Source organism: Mustela lutreola, chromosome 3 (assembly GCF_030435805.1).
Source record: "Mustela lutreola isolate mMusLut2 chromosome 3, mMusLut2.pri, whole genome shotgun sequence".
NCBI lineage: Eukaryota > Metazoa > Chordata > Mammalia > Carnivora > Mustelidae > Mustela > Mustela lutreola.
This window is the reverse complement of record NC_081292.1, coordinates 29,874,716-29,894,575: the sequence shown is the minus strand read 5'-3', so window position 1 is coordinate 29,894,575 and position 19,860 is coordinate 29,874,716. Positions and strand designations below refer to the sequence as shown.

The window sequence follows — 19,860 nt, the reverse complement described above, 5'->3', positions numbered from 1 at the left end:
TAACCCACTGAGCCACCCAGGCGCCCTTGAGTTGATTTTTGTGTGTGGTATAAAGATGGTGGCCCAGTTTTTATTTTTTTGCATGTCCAGTTTTCCCAACACCATTAACTGAGGAAACTATCCTTCTCCCATTGTATACTTTTAGCTTCTGTTTTATAAATTAATTGGCCATGTATGTTTGGGTTTGTTTCTGGATTTCCTGTTGTTACATTAATTTATATGTTACATTAATTTATGTTGTTACGCCAGGACCTTAATGTTTTGATTACGATACCATTGTGATAAATAGTTTGAAAACAAGAAGTGTGATGTTTCCAGCCTTGTTCTTATTGCTCAGATGGCTTTGGATATTTAGGGTTTTTTTGTGGTTCCATGCAAATTTTGGGATTGTTCTAGTTCTGTGGGAAATGCCATTGGAATTTTGATAGGGATTGTACAGAATCTTTACATTACTTTAGGTAGTATGAAAGTGTTACCAGTATTCTTCCAATCCATGAGCATGAATATCTTTTGATTTTTCTCAGTTTCTTTCATCAGTGTTTTACTTTGATGTTTTAGGTAAGACAGAGTTAATTTGTACCTCAGTTAATAGTAGCTTTTAGTAAGGAGAATGTACTGATATAATTTTTCTTAATCCCTTTATTCTTTATCTTTTGGTTTATTGTGTTTGTGTATATGTACAGTTTAATCTCAATGGATCATCTCTGTAAGCAAGCGAAAAGCATAAAGAAAAAGAAATAAAATATTATTTTAGGTTAGCTGGAAGTAATTTGAATCAAAGAACAGAAGGAAAGGAAAAGGAAAGGAAAGAAGGAAAAAAAAAATTTCTAGACCATTCTTAAAATGTGTGAATAGCCAAACACATTCCAGAGTCCAGAATGAATGGTTTTTTTCCTTTTTTTCTGTTTTTTACTTATTTAAATTCAGTTAGCCAACATAAAGTACATCATTAGTTTTTGATGTAGTGTTCAGTGATTTATTAGTTGCATGTAGCACCCAGTGCTATGATGAATGATTTTTAAAATTAACTTGTAAAGGTTTGAGAGGTACTGGTTCTCAAAGCACACATTTTAATAGTTACTGTCTCTCTACCCACCTTCCAACCATACAAACAATTGATATGGTAACAATAATTTATTCTTAAATCAAGTGTCCTAAGACACTTACCGAACTCTAATTCTTTAAGCCTTACTCTTTCATTGAAACTGATGTAGTCATTTTACTCAGTAAGGTTTTGCTGGGTTTTTTTTCCAAAAGAGTGACTACTATGTGTCTTCATGACACAGGACCATTAATGATTGATTTTCATGCATAGTTGTGTGAATTAGAGTGATCTGTGGCATTGTAAAAAAAATTGCTAGTTGCCTATTTGCCACTTCACTGAGATCACTTTGTTAGGGGTATAATCCAGATCCTTCTTTTAAAAGAAACCCTGCAGGAGAACAGACAAGTAGGTTTGAGAACATTGCTGACTAGAGGTAAATTCTTGAGGACCTTCAGTGTATTAGGATTCTCTGAAGAAACAGAACTAAGAGGATATTGCTGTACATATATAGGGGTGAGAGGAGGGAAGGAGGATATATAGGGAAAGATTTATTATGAAGCAGTTATGGGGGCTGAGCAGTCCTAGAATTAGTGCTATAGTTCAGTCTGCATCCAAGTCCAAAGGCCTGAGAACCAAGGGAGTCGATGGTATAAATTCCAGACGGAGGGCAGGAGAAGATGAGATGAGATGTCCCAGCTCAAGTAGTGAGGCAGTAGAAAGGGGTGAATAACTCTCTGCACTGCAGTTGTTTTATTCAAACTCTCAGGGAGTTGGGTAATGTCCACCCACGTTGGGGAAGGCTGTTTCACTGTGTCCACAGATTCAAATGCTAATCTCACCTGGAAACATCCTCAGATAAACCCAGGAATAATATTTAATCTTGACACCATATGGCTAGTCAAGTTGATTGATCACACACAGGAAAACTAACCATATAGTCAGTTTTTATAGAACTTACTATTTTTTAGTTACAGTAAAACAAATATTTAAATATAAGATAAGATATTAATGCTTTACGTGTATAGTTTTTTTTAAAAGATTTTATCTATTTATTTGAGGGAGAGAGAGCGCATAAGCTGGAGAGAGGGCAGAGGGAGAAGGAGAAGCAAATTCTGCTGAGCAGGGATTCTGACACAAGGCTTGATCCCAGGACCCAGAGATCATGACCTGAGGTGAAGGCAGATGCTTAAGTGACTGAGCCACCCAGGTACCCCTATATGTATATTCTCTGAATGACTATAAAAAGAATGTAGGTTTTCTAATAAAATGTCCCCAAACCTAGAAAACTATTAAAACTCAGGTTATTATTATATTAAAGAAATGAATGGTTTCCTACCATCTTCTGTTATTCCCAGTGTGTTTGCCAGAGGTTATGTACTTGGAAAAGATTCCCAGGGGATTCTCACGTACTGTGTCGTGTGAGAACCCTTGCTATATAACATTTATTTTGACCTTATTTATATACTTCATTGTTTTGTTTTATTAATATTAAATGATTTTATTTTAGGTTTCCCCATTTAGTTGCAGGTTTCTTCGAGGCTAACATACTTTCTATATTACCATGTATTTGAGGTCCAAACTAATTTTTTGAACTACCCAACTCTGATTGACTTAGTGTGTAGTGATGCTGTTTGGCCTTCATATGGTATGAACACATTTACAAATTAAGTCTGCTTTTATTTTTCTCAGTTGTCTGCTATAGTTAAAATATTCTTACCTACTAGCATGATCATAATCACAAAGAGGCTTGGGGCAGTATTCAGTTAAAAGGTCATTATGATGTAGAATATTCATATATTGAATATCATTAAGAGAAAAATATAAAATTAAAAATTCTCTTAGGAAACTTATGAGTAGATCTCAAGAATATAGCTGTTGCTTCTAGCTTTAGAAACATTGCTGTGAAAATTTTTGAACATTGTTTTTGTTTTCTTTAAAGATCTGTGTCTAGAAATGGAGAAATTGATTGGAATAGAGTTGGGGTTATGGATCTATAAGGAAGGAATTTCAGAATCAGTTATTTCCTTATACCCTAAACAAGATTCCCAAATATACAAGAGTATATGATGTTCTTTATGTGATTTCTGATATATCCTTTCCCTTCATTCCCCATCGCATAATGTTTATTTTGCCTTGTTAGACATATGCTGAAATACTTGTTTTTTTTTTTTTCTCATTGATAAATTGTTAACTATTTCCTTTATAAGATCATAACCCAGCAGAGTGTATTGCAGGTGTATATTTAACAGGTGCTTAATGAATTGAACTGAACCAGCTCAACTAAGAAAAGCTATCATAAGTATTCAATAAAGGAAAATTAAATCACAGGTCATTTACTTGTGAATTTTTTTTTTTTTTTAAGAAAATTTTTTTTTTTTTTGAAGATTTTATTTATTTATTTGACAGAGAGAGATCACAAGTAGGCATAGAGGCAGGCAGAGAGAGAGAGAGAGAGAGAGAGGAGGAAGCAGGCTCCCCGCTGAGCAGAGAGCCCGATGCGAGACTCGATCCCAGGACCCTGAGATCATGACCTGAGCTGAAGGCAGCGGCTTAACCCACTGAGCCACCCAGGCGCCCCTACTTGTGAATTTGTTTGTTAAAATTAAACTTGTTCTTATGCTTTATTGACTGTAATTCTAGGCATACTTAGGACCACAAAGGTATCTGTGTTGCTAATTTTAACCTTTGTATTTAGGCGAAATAGAATCAGTGCATTTTTGTTTATCTCTTTTTTTTGTTGTTATTCTTGAATCAGTATATTTTTGAAGTAAGTTTTTCTATAAATACCTTCCTTATACATGAATTTTTTTGTAAAAAATGATACAGTAGCAAATATCTACTGTTACGTGAACATCAGAAGCGACTTGGATTGTAATTGTAAATGCATTTAAAGTCCTGCCAGTTTGATCTTTTTCTGTATTTACTATTTGTCACTAAAATTTGAAGTAATGATTCTTGAATTTTTTTTTCATTTTAAATAGATATGATGATGCTATACAACTATATGATAGAATTTTACAAGAAGATCCAACTAACACTGTAAGTAAACTGAATTGTCCTGAAGATTATTTAAATTTTGGTTTAAAAAGTGAAATTAATTCAGTTTTTAAGATAATGGAAAAATACACATGATACCAGTTTTATCTTTTTAAATTCTTTATGTTGAGCTACATTTTTAAAAGAGATCTAACACTCTTCAGTGAAATTTGACTCATAGGATATCTTATTAGAAACTAGTGGGAATTTAGAAAGAAATAATTCTATGTGTTTGTAATAAACACCAGCAGAGCTCAGTAGTTTTGTAATATTTTGAGGTTTATGATAAAAAAACTTTTTTGGGTAGTTATATTTTAGTTCTCAATGAAAAATGAAAGAAATCATGATAGTAGTTAGTATATGGAATTAATAAAGGTGTTTTGATTTGATTTTGCTTTTTTCTACCTTCTACTTGGATAGGAACATGTAAATGTATCTATAATATACATGTATATGTATATACATATATGTATAAATGTGTAAAGAAGAAATATGTATATTGTGTTTCCCATAAGATACATCTTTACTTTATCCTGATTTAAACAAATACATCAGTATTTGGGCAGATTATTTGTTCCAAATATACTTATGTAGCAATATTTGTCTTAAAAATACTCTGAAGATTTTTTTTAGTTTTGAGAACATTTTAGTTTACTATTTTTGCATAATGGCCTTCTTCAGACTTACCTTTTACTCAGCGAAAAGTTAGATTTTAGATAACATATCAGGCATTTTAATGTTTTTATTTTTTTTTATGTCCATGCACACATATGCCTACTAAAAGAAAATCGTATTTTTAAAATTTTTAAACAAAAACCAGTTTGAGTTTGTTCTTTTATAGAAAGAGATATTGTTATATTAACATAATACAAACACATGAAAGTTTTTTTCTTACTTGGCAGGTATTTCATTAAAAATACACATTTGTAAAAAGTCATTTAATGTATAATTGTGGATTATAAGATGCTGATCTCTACTTATCCCTTCTGATACTCTGGAATACTTAACATCTGTTGCTTAAATGGTAGTCTGTTTTCAACTTTATTAAGATACAATTGATAAGTAATATTGTGTAAATTACATAATGTGGTTATATATATATATATATATATATATATATATATATATACATACATACATACATATATGGTGAAATGGTTTAGATTTTTGCTTTTAATGTTATCCCATCCCAGGGAAATGTCCTCTGGGAACTTCCTAGGTCTTTGGTAGGGGGGGTGGTGAGGGTGTAGGGTGGGTGAGGTAGAGGTAGATACTTGAATAGCAAGGGAAAAGTTTTGACAGAGCTGCAGGTCTACTCATTACAAAAAAAAAAAAACAAAATAAAAAATAAAAAATAGAGCTTCTGTTAGTTTAGTTACATATTTCCGATAAAAGAGTTAAAATCGTAAAGTTTTTAGTAATTTTTTAATCTTAACTGTCCTAATCATTTTTTTTTCCTGAATCTTTTCATGTACTTACTTGTTAAGACTTCATTATAATTTCAAAGGTATTCATTTTTCATGTAGCCAAATATTGAAAATATGAAATCAAGTTTCTGAAAAAGGTTTCTGTTTCTTTTTTCTTTCTTTCTTTTTTTTTTTTTTAGGTACCAGGTTAAGAATCAATAGCTTTTGATTTATTCTCTTGGAATTAGGAGTCAAACATTTTACTTCAGTTTCAATTTAAGTTGAAGATATTTTTAATAAGTTAGTTCACTTTTTCAGGATCTAAGATAATATGTAATTATTTTTCTATTTATAATATTTTCCATATTTTGTGGCTCTAAGATTGACTAAAAGAAAAACCAAATGGTTTCATTTATCAACCATGTAATGAAGTGGTAGTAACTAAGTTCCTTAGTTGCTAGGTAAACGTTTTAAAACAAGGTGACTAAATTCAGGTTTACGAAATGTATTATTCTTTCACTTAAATATTATCTTTATCTGATGTCCTCTTAGTGTCTCTGTCCTTCTGTAAATGTTTATCAAGTATCTGTCATGAGCCACCGGAATATTGGTGTTGCTAAGCATAAAGGTAGACATCACAGTTTCTTTTTTCAAAGCAACTGTAAAGTATTACCTCAAAGGTGGGAAAGTCTAGTTTCACCCTCATTGATAGTTATAATTCAAACTTTTACACTGTAGTTCTTCTTCCTGTTGTATAAAAGAGATCATATGACTCTGTTGTTGGTCTTGTGCCTCTGTGTTTCTAGATATCTGTATAGAAGTGAGGTTGTTCATTCAGGCTTTAGGAAGCTCTCATTCCCTCTCCCATGCACTTATTAATCCTCCAAAAAAACATTTGTTGAGTGCTTACAGTGTGCTTGGTGCTAGAAATAGTAGAACAAATCAGACACCAGCTGACTGTGTTAGGGATGCAGAATGATGTAGTGAATAGGTTATGGACTTTGAAAATAGACTGTTAAATTCTTAGTCACTTACTGTGTAATTTTTGAGCCTTGCAAACTTTGAAAGATGAATGTGGTTGAAAGGAAGCAAAGATGATGGACCGGGGAAAGTCTTCGTATCTCATGAATGAACCCTTGGCACTAGTTAAGTAAAAAGTCTACCTAGCGAAGAAAGAATGAAGTGATTAGAAAGGAAGTTTTTGAATTTTCTTTAAGGAGGGTGCCGAAATGGACTTTATATGAAAATTTATATATAAAATAATATATTTGGGGAAAACATCTGTTTTTGAAAGATTGTGAAACATTTTTTGGAAACATAATACATACCCGTGTTAAAAATTACAAACAATACAAAAGAGTGTATGGTGAAAAAATTAGTCTTCCTTCTCACTCCTGATCTCAGATCCTGCTTCACTTAGGCAAACATCGTTAGCAATTTCTTACGTATTCCAGAGATTTTTCCCTTGTGAGCACACAAGTATGCATGTGTGTCCCTTTTGACAGAGAACATTGTTGGAAATGCAAATGGTGGCATATTCTACCTTGCAGTCGTTGTAAAGATCATGGTATATGTTAGCACATCCTTAGATCATCCTCTGAATAGCTGTATAGTGTTGTGTTGTGTGATGTATGAAAACTAGTTTGTTGAAAAACAATTTCTTGAAGTAAGTCCCCCTTGATGAAATCTTAGGTTGATTTTGGTATCTTCCTCCCAGGAACAGTGTTGCAGTGAATGTCATTTATACGTTGGATTCCTACTCTGGAATCTAATTCTGGAGGTCCATGCATTTTAAATTTTGGTAGATGTCACCAAATTTCCTTCCACAAAGGCTTTCTAGCCATCCATATTCATTTCTGTGATGTACGAGAGTGCTGCTTCTCCTGCATCCTCCCGCAAGGTAGATTATCAACTTTTTTGTTTTTAACCTTTGCCAGTGTAATTGGTAAAAAACATCATCTTGTTACAATTTGCATTATGAGTGATGTTGAATATCTTTTAATATGCTTAAAAGGCCATTTGTATTTCTTTCTGAACTGCCTCCTTTAATATGTTTTTCAAATGAAATTTTATTTCTGTCTTATTGAAGAAAGGGCATGGTTCTGGTATTCTACATAGTTAACCTCTCCCTTCTCTACTCATTGACCTTTGAGAAAAATTGGGGTTCTGAGGAACAATATTTTATACCTCTGAATTGGTTCATTGTACAAAGTGACTGGAGATGCAACAAGATGACCTATGTTTGTGCACAACCTGGTATGTTGACACTTCAGAATTTAATTTTTATTCTTGGAAAATGGACAATGAATGGCGTGCCTGGGTGGCTCTCAGTCCATTGGGCATCCAACTCTTGATTTTGGCTCATGTCATGATCTGAGGGTTGTGTGGTCAAGCCCTGTATCAGGCTCTGAGCATGGAGCCTGCTTAAGATTCTCTCTCTCTCTGCCCCAACCCCCTTTCTCACATATTTGCTTGTGCTCTCTAAAAAGAAAAAAAAATGGACAGTAGTCAAATTTTGATTGGGGAAATACCACCAGATATTTTTAGAAATAACTTTGTTAATAATATGGGAGATAGTGAAGGAGGTGCAGAGTTGAAATAATTTGTAATTTGGAGGCTGTCCTGTCCTAGGCCAGAGATTATGAGAGTCTAAACCTAGGACAAGTGGAATTGGAAGGGATAGGGAATGGATGAAAGAATATTTTGCAGTGAAAGTACACAAACAATTATAATTATTTAGCCATGAGTGGTTTTAGAAGGTTAACTCTCAAATGTGAAAATTTTAGTCATTAACCTGTGAAAATCAAATATTTAATTAGGCTCACTGAGCTTTCATCCCTTAGCTTGCCTAAGCACCAGTCAGTTTTTGTTTGCTTGCTTTTAAAATATAAGTAGGCTCTTCTTCCTTTGAAAGTTCCTTGAGGGAAAATATGTCTGTTGCATGAACTAATGTCTAGCATATAGTAGGTCTTCAGTGAATACTTGTTGAATGATTACTTTTCAGAAGCAGGTATGGTAATTACTGTCTTTTTGGGTGAATTTCATATTTCAGAAAGATCAGATTTTACCTTGAATTGTTAGCTGCCTATTGTGATTTATCAAATATTTGAAATTTTGTTTTAGAATTAGATGTAATTGCCTCTGTGGCAAGGGAGAAGATGCTTTTAGAATGCCTGAAAGAACTCAGAACACTGTTTTCCTTCTGTTGGCCAAGGGTCTGTTTCTTTCTGGGTCCCAGCATCTGCAGTAGGGAGAGACATAGTCTGTATTTTGCTGGTAGACCTTAATCCTTTAATCCTTTCCTAAGTAGTATCCCTTCCCCCCACCAATCATGTAGTTTATTTTTTAAGATATGACCAGAGTTTCAGAAAGAATTGGTGGCTAGCCCCGTTGTACATAAGGTTACAGAAGGCATGTAGCAAGTTTGATGATTTGTGGCATTAATATTTTATATTTTATAATAGGAATTCTAACTCTGTTACTAAAATCACTTATAAAATGTGAAACAGTTTTCATTTTTAAGACTTAAACTGACATTTGCAAAGTTTGATCCAAACAAGACATTTAGAAAAATTCAGAACATTGGCATATTTTACAGGAAAAAAACTATAAGAAAGAAATAAATAGAAATTGATAAATATTCAAGACTCTCTTTAACATTTAGTCCAATTAATACTATTTTAAAACTATTATGATAAATAATTGTTAAAGAATATATATTTAAGTAGGGTGTGCAATTTGCTAAGTTTTATGTTTGGATGCACCTGTGACACCATCATCAGAGTCAAAATAGTGAACAAAACTATCATCTTCAAAAATTTACTTTGCTTTTTTCCATTTTTATATTCCCAAAAGATGTTCTTGAGCTTTCTTGTGAGGTGTTAATTAAGTTACTTGAGGGGCACCTGGGTGGCTCAGTGGGTTAAGGCCTCTGTCTTCGGCTCAGGTCATGATCCCAGGGTCCTGGGATTGAGCCCACATCTGGCTCTCTGCTCAGCAGGGAGCCTGCTTCCCTTCCTCTCTCTCTGCCTGCCTCTCTGCCTACTTGTGGTATCTGTCAAATAAGTAAAATCTTAAAAAAAAAAAAAAAACCTGCAAAACAATTTGATCCTTTTAGGTCTCTGTTAAAGAGGTCCAGAAAATGCTTATAGGGCTAGCTAGTTATTCCCCATTACATCCTTCTGGATACTCTTGCCAGTGCTACAGGAATCATGGCATTTTCCAGTCTGGTCGGTAGGAAGATGCAAGATTCCGAGCCCTGTGTGAGCTCCACACACTTCCGCTTAAACCTTTCTGATGGTTCTTTCCTTGGCTTTGGATAGTTTTTTCACACACATGCACTGATCAATACAAAGCTGAGTAATCAAGGGAAGCCCTTGAGAATCAGGGGAAGTATAGAGGTTTTTTTTCTGTATTCTTTCTTCTCTCATGCTGTGTCTACAAACTTTAGCCTTTGATCTTCCTGGCTCTCAGCTCCTTTTCCTCAACTCACAGAGCTCACTTTACTCAACCTGATTTTCTCTTCTTGCACAGGACCCTGAAGCTCTCTCAAAGCAGTGAGCCAGGGCAATAAAAATAGGGCTCATCTCATTTGCTTCCAACCTCTCAGGAATCACTGTTCTGTGTTGTCTGGTGTCCTGTGCCTTAAATATTATTTCAGATATTTAATCTAATTCTTTCTTTGGTTTAGGCAACGGGGTAAATTTGATCCCATCTTGGCCAGAAATGAAATCCCTGCTTAATGCTCATTTAAAATTATCATGATAAATAAAAATTGGTTCTTATGTCAGATGCGGTAGTATTTTCGCCTTTGGTTAGAAAGCTGGTAAGTGCCAAGAGTAGGGATTTGTATCTTGTCTTTTTTATTTTAAAATGTGGACTCTGTTCTACCATGTTGTCTATAGAAGAAGTAGTAGTAGTAGTATCATAAATGAAAGGAATAAAGAGTCAGATACATTTCAGATGATATTGGATTGGTGAAATTAGATATGATATATCCAAAAGAAATTAGTTTCTTAATTTATATCATATATTTAATTTATATTTATTATATTTAATTGAAATTATATGTTAATTTATCCACCTATTTTCAGAAAGACTTGGGAGAAGGCTCTCATTTGAAATCCAATATTCTTTTTAAAGTCTTTAGGATTGAGTTACTTTTAGAGCTTTTCTTCTACTTTCTGAATTCTTGAGGCTTTTTAGTAGTACATTTATTATGGCACTTTCATTGTTATACATAGTGAAATTAATCCAAAAATGTTTGAGTACCTACCATTTGGCAGGCATTGTGATAGGCCTTTGGCATGAGCTGAATAATCAAGGATATACATTTTTGACACATTTCATTTTTTATTGCCAAAATGTTGTTATCCTTGTTATAAACACCACTCTTGGTCTTGTTTATTGGGAGTCTCTTGATTCTAATTTTTTGACTTTTCACTTCTTCAGCGCAAAATCCCCACCCTTTTCACCCAAGACAGGTAGTTCCATTTGTCTAAAGAGGCCCCATTCATTTTACTTCCCTTGTCTGCATTTCGTGAAGTGTGTATTATATAAAACAATAACAACCATGTTCATAATTAATAAACTTAACTTGGCTATGGCTTTTATTTGTTTTATTGCTTAGCTATCTGCACTGAATTAAACAGAGATGAAAGAGATAGAAATTTAATATTGATATGGTGCCCCTCCAGTCCGTTAACTGCATCCTAAAGTGGATAGTCTTGATTACACACTGTTGCTGTCTTCTTTGCCTTTGTTCTGTGTTCCTCCATTTTATGCCCTTTTCTTCACACAATTCTCTCTTTTGTTTTTTTAATGTCTGCTTGTTCTTTCTGTTTCAGTACAGGTATCACATCTGGGGCCCTCTTTGCTTCTAGCCCTTATACCTCCTCCATTCTGCCACAGCCTGTATTAGGCTCTCCTCCGTGTTGCTTTGACACCCTAGATATCTCTATCATTGTCTTTTTATTTGATGTGTCTTCTTCTCTTGAGACTCTCACGAGAAATTATCTATTCTTTTTTTATCCTCATATTTTCATTGTTTAGCACAGTACCTGTCAAACAGATATTCAGTACATATTTGATGAATGCATAACTAAATGACACTGATATTTGTATTTATCATTTTAAAAACTTTAAAATATAAGTTTAAGTGTTTTGTCTATTTATAAAATTTTTTTTTCAGGTCCAGAGTTATTCTTGAAAAGTTTACAGGTATATTTTTCTCTTAAAACTGAAAAAAGTTATCAGGAGCTAGATTTTATAATGACATTCAAGTGGCCATGGTGAGATTTTTTTTTCCCCCCCCTAATCTCCACTATCCCTCTATCTCTTAACATACAAATCTTATGAATGAGACAGATTAAAGGACTTTAGGCTGAGTAAAGATTAGGATTCCCTGCTGGCTTGTAATTATCAGAATCTGGATGGTTATTTATTTGAATGAAATGATGCATACATTGTGTACATCAAAAGTAAAGCATATGTGATTGTTAAAGCAATGTTTGAATTCCCCAGTGGGATGTCATGGGGTATGTTTATAAACTCCCACTAAGCAGTAGTTCTACAATGGAATTTCACTGGCATTGAGATAATAATTTGCACAGTCAAATTACCTTCTTTACAAAAACCCAGGGAATCGTGAGGGCCTAATCCTTTATTAATGTCAACCTATAGGCTGCAAGAAAGCGTAAGATTGCCATTCGAAAAGCCCAGGGGAAAAATGTGGAGGCCATTCGGGAACTGAATGAGTATCTGGAACAGTGAGTGTCTTACAAGAGGATTGTGTTTTGTTATTCTGATAAATCTTTTTTAATTAAAATGGAATTTGCATTTGATTTTCCTTTTTGCCTCCATGCTGTTCATTTACAGAATATCTACACACTTTTTTTTCTCCCTTTCCTCTCACCAGATTTGTTGGGGACCAAGAAGCCTGGCATGAACTTGCAGAACTTTATATCAATGAGCATGAGTAAGTCGTAAATTTTATTAGGAGTGCAGTTTTTATCACTATTTTATAAATTCAGAAGACATAGTTACTGAAAGATTGGAGAGAGGTTATGAATCGTGTCATTTTAAATGAACAAAATGAATGAAAATAAATCATCAGTTTATTGGTTGATTATAATATGTGAATTGCTTTAATTAGGTCATTTGTGTTTTGCTAAATTATTTTTGAGAAATTTTTCTTTCCAAATACAGATGGATTCTTTGGGAGTAGAAAGGCCTGCATTAGAAAAATAGATATGGCTATTTTTAGTGATTCAAAATTGTGAATTTTTAGAGTCTAAATTGTTCTAATATACAAAGAGTATTATACTCCCTGCTGTTTTAAAAATTCTGTCAATTGTATGCATTTATTAGCCTTAGTATTAAGAGAATCAGCTCTTCCAAAGTAGAAGCATTCTGTTGCCTGGGCAAAAGACCAAGAACAATCAAGAATGTTGAATGCTGTAGGAACTTGCTTATTGGATATTTAATGTTTTTGTTAGCTTTTTTATTGATGCAGTGACAGGAGGAAATCCCAGTGTGAGAGGATTAGCCTTGTCTTAGTGCAAGTTTTCTAATAGTGCAGCATTAATGCTAACCTCCATCTACAGGCAGGATTTTTTTCTTTTTTCCCTTAGTTCTGAATCTGAAGTATATCACATTGTTTCGTTTCTTCTTTCTGAGGGAATAGAATCAGATTCTTATGTGCATATTCTTACTGTGTATGAATAGTTAACGTCTTTCTCATACTACAAATAGCTGACACAGGAAATAAGATAGAATAAAGATACTATGTCTTACCTTTGCCGAGGGCTTTATGTGTAATGTGAAATGGAGAATTAAGGTAGTTATCTGCATATTTCTAGTAAAACCTAAAGTAATAGCAGCGATTTAATGAATGTGTACTGTATTCTGGGAACCATTCTTCAGTTCTCTTCTGTGCTCTGGCTGTCAAAATCTTTCTTTTTTTTTTCCCATTACGAAATTATTTCCTGAATCATGTTCATATAGATGTATGTATGGTTATATGATCACATATGTAAACGTACTCAGGATTCTCTTATGTATGTGAGAGGGTAGTGCATTTGGCTTAAATGGTAATGTTTCCATTTTTCATAACTTTTTTGCAAAATTTATTTTCATTTTTATTCTGGTGTAGTTACCATACATTTCTTTGTTAATTTCAGGTATTCTATTTTTCATAGCTTTAAAGTCAACATTTCTAAAGTATATAGCATATAATTTAAATAACATGAAATTGAATTTTGGGAGTGCATAAAACAATTAACATTAGTTTTATTTTGTCCCTAAAACAGATGACAGTTACTTGAAGTGTTTTTGAACCTTTTGAAGATGTTGTGATTAAAAGCTTTAAAAGCATTTCAGATTAATCAAGGAATTTTTTTAATTAAAGAAATACCTAATGATAATTTGGAAAACACAGTAAAGAGTAAAGACCAAATTAGTATAGTTGCATCATCTTATCTACAATTTATATATTTTTTCTTCAGTACTTCTTGAAACAGAAACCTAAGATAGAATTATTTTTTTTATAGCTTATGGTTTTCACTAAGTTATGTTTTGACACACATTCCCATCACAATAAATATTTCATGGTGTGATTTTAATGGCTTTATATTATTCCATCTTATTAATATACTCTAGTAATTCTTAATCAGTTTCCTAGGAGAATAGAAAGTTTGTTTTTTTTCTTTTTTCATTTTTACTATAATTCTATATTAATTATTTTATTTCCTTGGACTAGATTCTTAGAAGTAGAATTATTTGATTAAACGATATGCACGTTTTTAGTGATTTTGATAAATCATTTCTAGTTCTTCAGTGGAAAGGTAATATCAGTTTCCTCTCACATCTGCAATTATTAGCATACCCTTAACACTGGATGCTGTCGTTCTTTTTTTTTAGTCTTTGTAAGTTTTGAGAGGTGAAAATTGGTTACAACTCTGTAAAAATTTTTAATAGCTTTTTATATAAGTGATAGGAAACTTTGTCAAGAATATATCCTTGTTATATATCTTTTTAATATTGAGTTTTTAACTTATAGAAACTTCATATTTTTATATAGTCAGATATATCAGTTTTTATTGCTTTACGTCCTGTAAGAACTACATAAATATATCACCTCTGTTTTCTTTTTTCTTTCTCAGTTTTATTTTTTGGCATATGTTCCTAATAGTTCTGTATTTAATTCTAAAATAGGCTGTACTTTATTTTTAGGCTATACTTAAATTTATTATTTGCTTCACCTTGTAATGGCCGCATTGTTTTGCTTTATTTTGAGTCGCTAAACAGTTCACTGAGATAGAGTTGAATGTATACTTAAGAGGAATGAACTGAAAAATCCCAAGAAACCAAGAAATACAAAGACAGAAAAGCACCTGAAAAGTAATTTCCTTCTAGGGAAAATGATAATTGTGTTCATCCTCCCCTTTTATCTTGTATTGAAGAACTCTTTTTGGTTTTGAAGCTAGTTATTTATAAAATCACTATTTATTTTTTCGAACACAGAGGAAATATCCAGGTTTAGGGTGAGTGGAAATAAAGATCTCCAGATTTTTTGAAACTGTATGAAAATCAGAATCTCTTCATTTAATTCATTTAACCTATTTGGGCAAGTCATTGTAGTAGGTAGGGTTTTTTTCGTTTTACTGTTTGTTTTTGGTGGAGGAGGTAAGTTACTGTGGGATGTTAGTTTTGTGGGCACAGTGGCAAATTGTAGCAATTTCGGAGTTGCAAGATATATTTATCATTTTGGCATTCTTTTTGCATAGGAGCCAATAGAAGTAAGCTCTTTTAAATATAATAGATCACAGGCAGCATTGCTACTATAGGTCTAGAATTTCTACTCCAAATAAATTTCCAAAGTAGAATGTTCATATAAGCCTGCTCATTGTCCTTACAGAGATTAAAGAAGATATAGAATTCTGCCATGTGCTTTCTTTTAAATATCTTTGTTTCCTTTATTTAAGTTTGCTTCTGATTTATAAATTCTAGTTTCTATTTTGTGACTGCAGTGATATGTATCATAGTAGTTGACCATATTAAGACATTTTACTTGTTCTAAATATAAAAAATTAGTAAAAATATATATATTAGTACTACCGATATGTATTATAAACAAAGATAGGTATTTTGAACAAAAACACTTAATTTTTTTTTTTACTTTACTTACAGTTAAAACTAGATGTTATATCAGGAAGGGCATTATTAATATAAATTAATAATGACTGTGACTCTGGTTCCTTTTTGTAGGTGCAGCCTCATTATGAAATTCAATACTAAATAGAATTATCAAAATTCTATAAGGAAAAATCATACTGTTGATAAAAGCAATGTAGGAGTAGATATGTAACCTATACAAATGTTTTGTGAGGAACAGAACTTTGAAACTTTCTTTAGTTATTGACTCTAACATACTAATACTAGTAGTTATTTTAAGTAGATTCAAATCATTTTAATTCTCTAATCACTGAGTCACTGTATGTGATGAATTAACTTTTTTATGCATTTGGAATGCAATGAGCTATGTATCATTTTGGGGAGAATTGAGAAAATGGTCACTCAGGTCACTTTCCATATGATTTAAATGCTCTTGCATGAACCTCTCTTGAGAAAATTGTATTGGATCATCTTCTGCTCCTTTTAGCTCTAAGTGTATTTGATTCTATACTTTATCCACAAAATTAGTTTGATTTTAGACTTTGTAAGATTGGGGGAAGGGATCCTCTTCTGTATGTGATACTAAATAATTTCTGAGAAAAATACTTTTGACATTTATTTTTCAGTAGAAACTCATACCTGCCTATTTTATCCTACTTTATGTTGTATAAAAACCAGTCACAGTCGTGCTCAGCCCTTTTAAATCTGTGAGAACATTTATTCTTTGCATTAACATGAATTTTTGTGTCATCTTAGTAAAACAAAATTATTTAGAAGGAACTGTCTTTTTAAAATTGAGTGTTTAAGGTAGAGATCGCTTTCTTATAGAATGATAAATAGATATTAAATATGTAGTTATAATACTTTTGTTCTAGACATTTATTCAGTCATTTGTTTAGTCATTTATTATATTACCTATCACATGTCAGGAACCACTGCTAGGTTTGGGGTATAAAAATGAAAAAGGCTAAATAGCTGTATGATCCTTGATAACAGTATATATATATATATATATATATATATATATATATATATATACATACATATATATATATAAAATGCTATGACTTTTGGTAATCTAGAGGGTGTTTTTGGTTTCCCTGGCCCTTGGGGTTTGATTGTTGTACCTGGTCTTATGTTACCACTAACCTCTTCTTCACTACATCATCACCACAGTTTTCATTGTGTATAGTGCATGGAGGCAGTATGCATAGTGGTTAAGAGTAGGCTGTTTGGAGTGGCATAACCTAGGTTTCAGTTTGCATCTCTTTGCCTTACCAACCTAAAATGGTGATAATTTCCTACTTCTTAGGGTTTTGATAGAATTGAATTAATACATATAATACACCTAGAGAAAGTTTATGATACATAATGAGCACATAATACAAGTTAGCTATTATTTTGTATACGTATGTGAAACTGCAGCATGTATATTTTGAAAAGTATATCAAAGATAGGTAGCTTTGTATGTTGGTGACAAATCCAAAAATAACTGTAGGTAGCCTTTTTCTATTGGGTACTGTCATCACCTTTCACTGGGAATAAATTTTGCAACACCTGTGTTCTTTAGGATATCCTAAAAACAGTGACGATATTCACATTACTTTAAACTTATACATTGAGGGAAGTTACAGTCATGTGGTATAAAACCATTTTTCCAGAGCCCTTTGTAGCAGTCCTCTCCTCAGATTTTTAGCAGGATGTTTGTTTCTTTAACATGATGAAATATTAGTAGAGTGCATATCAAAACCACTAACTTGATCTATTTTTCATGGGTTTAAAAATTTATAACTTCATTAGAATTTCATATTGACAAGTAATGAAAGGTCTTTTTAATAGAATATATTGGTAGATAGGTGTCAATAAAGGATTTTTGTGAATAGATGGTACTTAAAATGTTTATTTCCTCTTTATGCTTTAGTTATTTGAATATTTTATTCAGCAGTCAGTGGACTTGAAGTTATTTTATATGTAACCTGATCCAAGCTTGTGAAGCCTGTGTTGTGAATAATGTTTGGAGTCATAATAGACCCAGTTTTAAGAATGCAGTATTTACTGATTGTTCACAGGCTGCTTTAGAATTTAAGCCTTTGTTATTTGTATTTAAGAATTCAGCATAGCGGGGCGCCTGGGTGGCTCAGTGGGTTAGTTAAGCCTCTGCTTTCGGCTCAGGTCATGATCTCAGGGTCCTGGGATCGAGCCCCATGTCAGGCGGGGAGCCTGCTTCTCCCTCTCTCTCTCCGCCTGCCTCTCTGCCTACTTGTGATCTCTCTGTCAAATAAAATCTTTAAAAAAAAAAAAAAGAATTCAGCATAACAAGTATTTTACTAATGAAGCTGTTTAAATGTTGGGAATAAAATGTGTAACAACACTAAAATTGTTTTAAAATTATTTTCAAGCATTGTTTTAAATTATTTTTCATCATTTTTGTTTTAGCTAAGATGATATATTTGACTTTTAAAATTGATTTCTCCTCTTCATATTTTTCAGCTATGCTAAAGCAGCCTTTTGTTTAGAGGAGCTAATGATGACTAATCCACACAACCACTTATACTGTCAGCAGTATGCTGAAGTAAGTGCTTTCAAAAACAACAGGTGTACATGATTTTATTTTTGTTGGTGTTAGGTATTATTTTGGAACTAAGAATATGTCTTTAAATGAGGCACATATTTAAATATGTAAGACATCTGATGAAAACTGTAGGTGTAAAAGTTTACATTTTTAATATTATAATGGGAATATGGCTTTAAAAATAAAAGCGCTTACATAAAACAGTGAAATTCTTTGTATTTTTAATTATGTATTTTCTTTCCCAGTTAAGAACTAACCACAGTTGTTACCATTTAATGACTTTTGAGACGTTACAGTGATTGCGATTTTTAAATCTATATTCTAGGACATTCATACTAAGATCAGTATTTTTGGAAGTAGGAAGTATTTATCTTACTATTAAGAATTATAATACAACTGAATGCTCTAAGGTTAGAAGCATTTCATTAATAATAAATGTCAAGGTGACTAGTAAAGGGCAACTCAGTGTATGTAAGTATAGATTTAGAATGCTACTAATAGAAAATATTAAGTTGTGAGGCATTACCAAGGCAGTTGAAAAGAAATTATATTGGTTTTTTTATTGATAGTATTTTGTTTTAAAAAAATACTCTGTGATCTTAATGTTCATAGAATAGGTTTTTCAGGGAGGTTATGCTTTAAAATTTAGCTTTATCAACTTTAAGATGAATTCTTTTAACATCTTGCATTTGTTTACAGAGTATCTGTTTCAGTTACTAATGCCCGTGGTATGATGAAACGTGCTGTATTTCAGAGTAGTAAAATAAACAGGTTACAGCACTCTGCAATTTTTAACAGGTTAAATATACCCAAGGTGGACTTGAAAACCTCGAACTTTCAAGAAAGTATTTTGCACAGGCACTGAAACTGAACAACAGAAATATGAGAGCTTTGTTTGGGCTTTACATGGTGAGTAGAGGTGCATGTTTAATGTTATTTTATGAATTCTGTCGTTTAAAGTCCATTAAATATCCCATCCAATCACTTCCCTCTGTTTGTCTTTTATTGGTAAGCATATTTTTTTCCTCTAGTTAAAAATGAGCAAGAGGTTTTAAGGCAGTTTTATCTTTAAATGTTAATACATCCTATTTGACATTTTATTATTTTATTATTAATTATTTTATTTATTATTATTTAAAATATTTTCTATGCTATCAAAATTTAAGTCTGTTTTTTATGAAATACTAACAGATACAAAACTATATTATGTATCTTAATTGTTTTGATATTCTTAGATTTATGCCCAATATGTATTTCTTACCTTAAATTATAATTGTATGACATAGTTTTAAAGTATGCAATAAAAGACATTAGCAAAAAAAATCTCTACTTTCAAATTAAAATTTTTCTATGGTACAAAAAAGAGCTTGGAAATTGTGGGAAGCGTGTAAATATTTCTGTGGTTTATGTGTGCCAAGTGATGAACTTAGAAAAAGAGCTATGGGAAATAGAGCTTTAATATACATAGAATGAGCCCCTTCCTAGAGCCAGAAAACTTTTTTCTAATAGGCCCGTTCTTTGAAATTTTAATTTATTCTGGTCTTTTCAAGGACTTTGCGATTAATATCTTGTTGAGGCTCAGTGAAAAAGAATTGATTGTAGAAATAGAGGCAGGAAGAAATATAAAT

General features: G+C 32.4%; 1 protein-coding gene across 2 annotated transcripts in view; it reads left to right on the top strand.

Moving 5' to 3' along the window:
* The window catches only part of EMC2 (ER membrane protein complex subunit 2), a 46,721-nt gene that overhangs the window by 11,962 nt on the left and 14,899 nt on the right, over positions 1-19,860 (top strand). For both annotated transcript variants that reach the window (XM_059165775.1, XM_059165774.1), the window contains exons 5-9: positions 4,027-4,084; positions 12,169-12,254; positions 12,404-12,463; positions 18,151-18,232; positions 19,031-19,141. In XM_059165775.1, the coding sequence (XP_059021758.1) occupies positions 4,027-4,084; positions 12,169-12,254; positions 12,404-12,463; positions 18,151-18,232; positions 19,031-19,141 (397 nt within the window). The remainder of the gene's footprint in view (positions 1-4,026; positions 4,085-12,168; positions 12,255-12,403; positions 12,464-18,150; positions 18,233-19,030; positions 19,142-19,860) is intronic.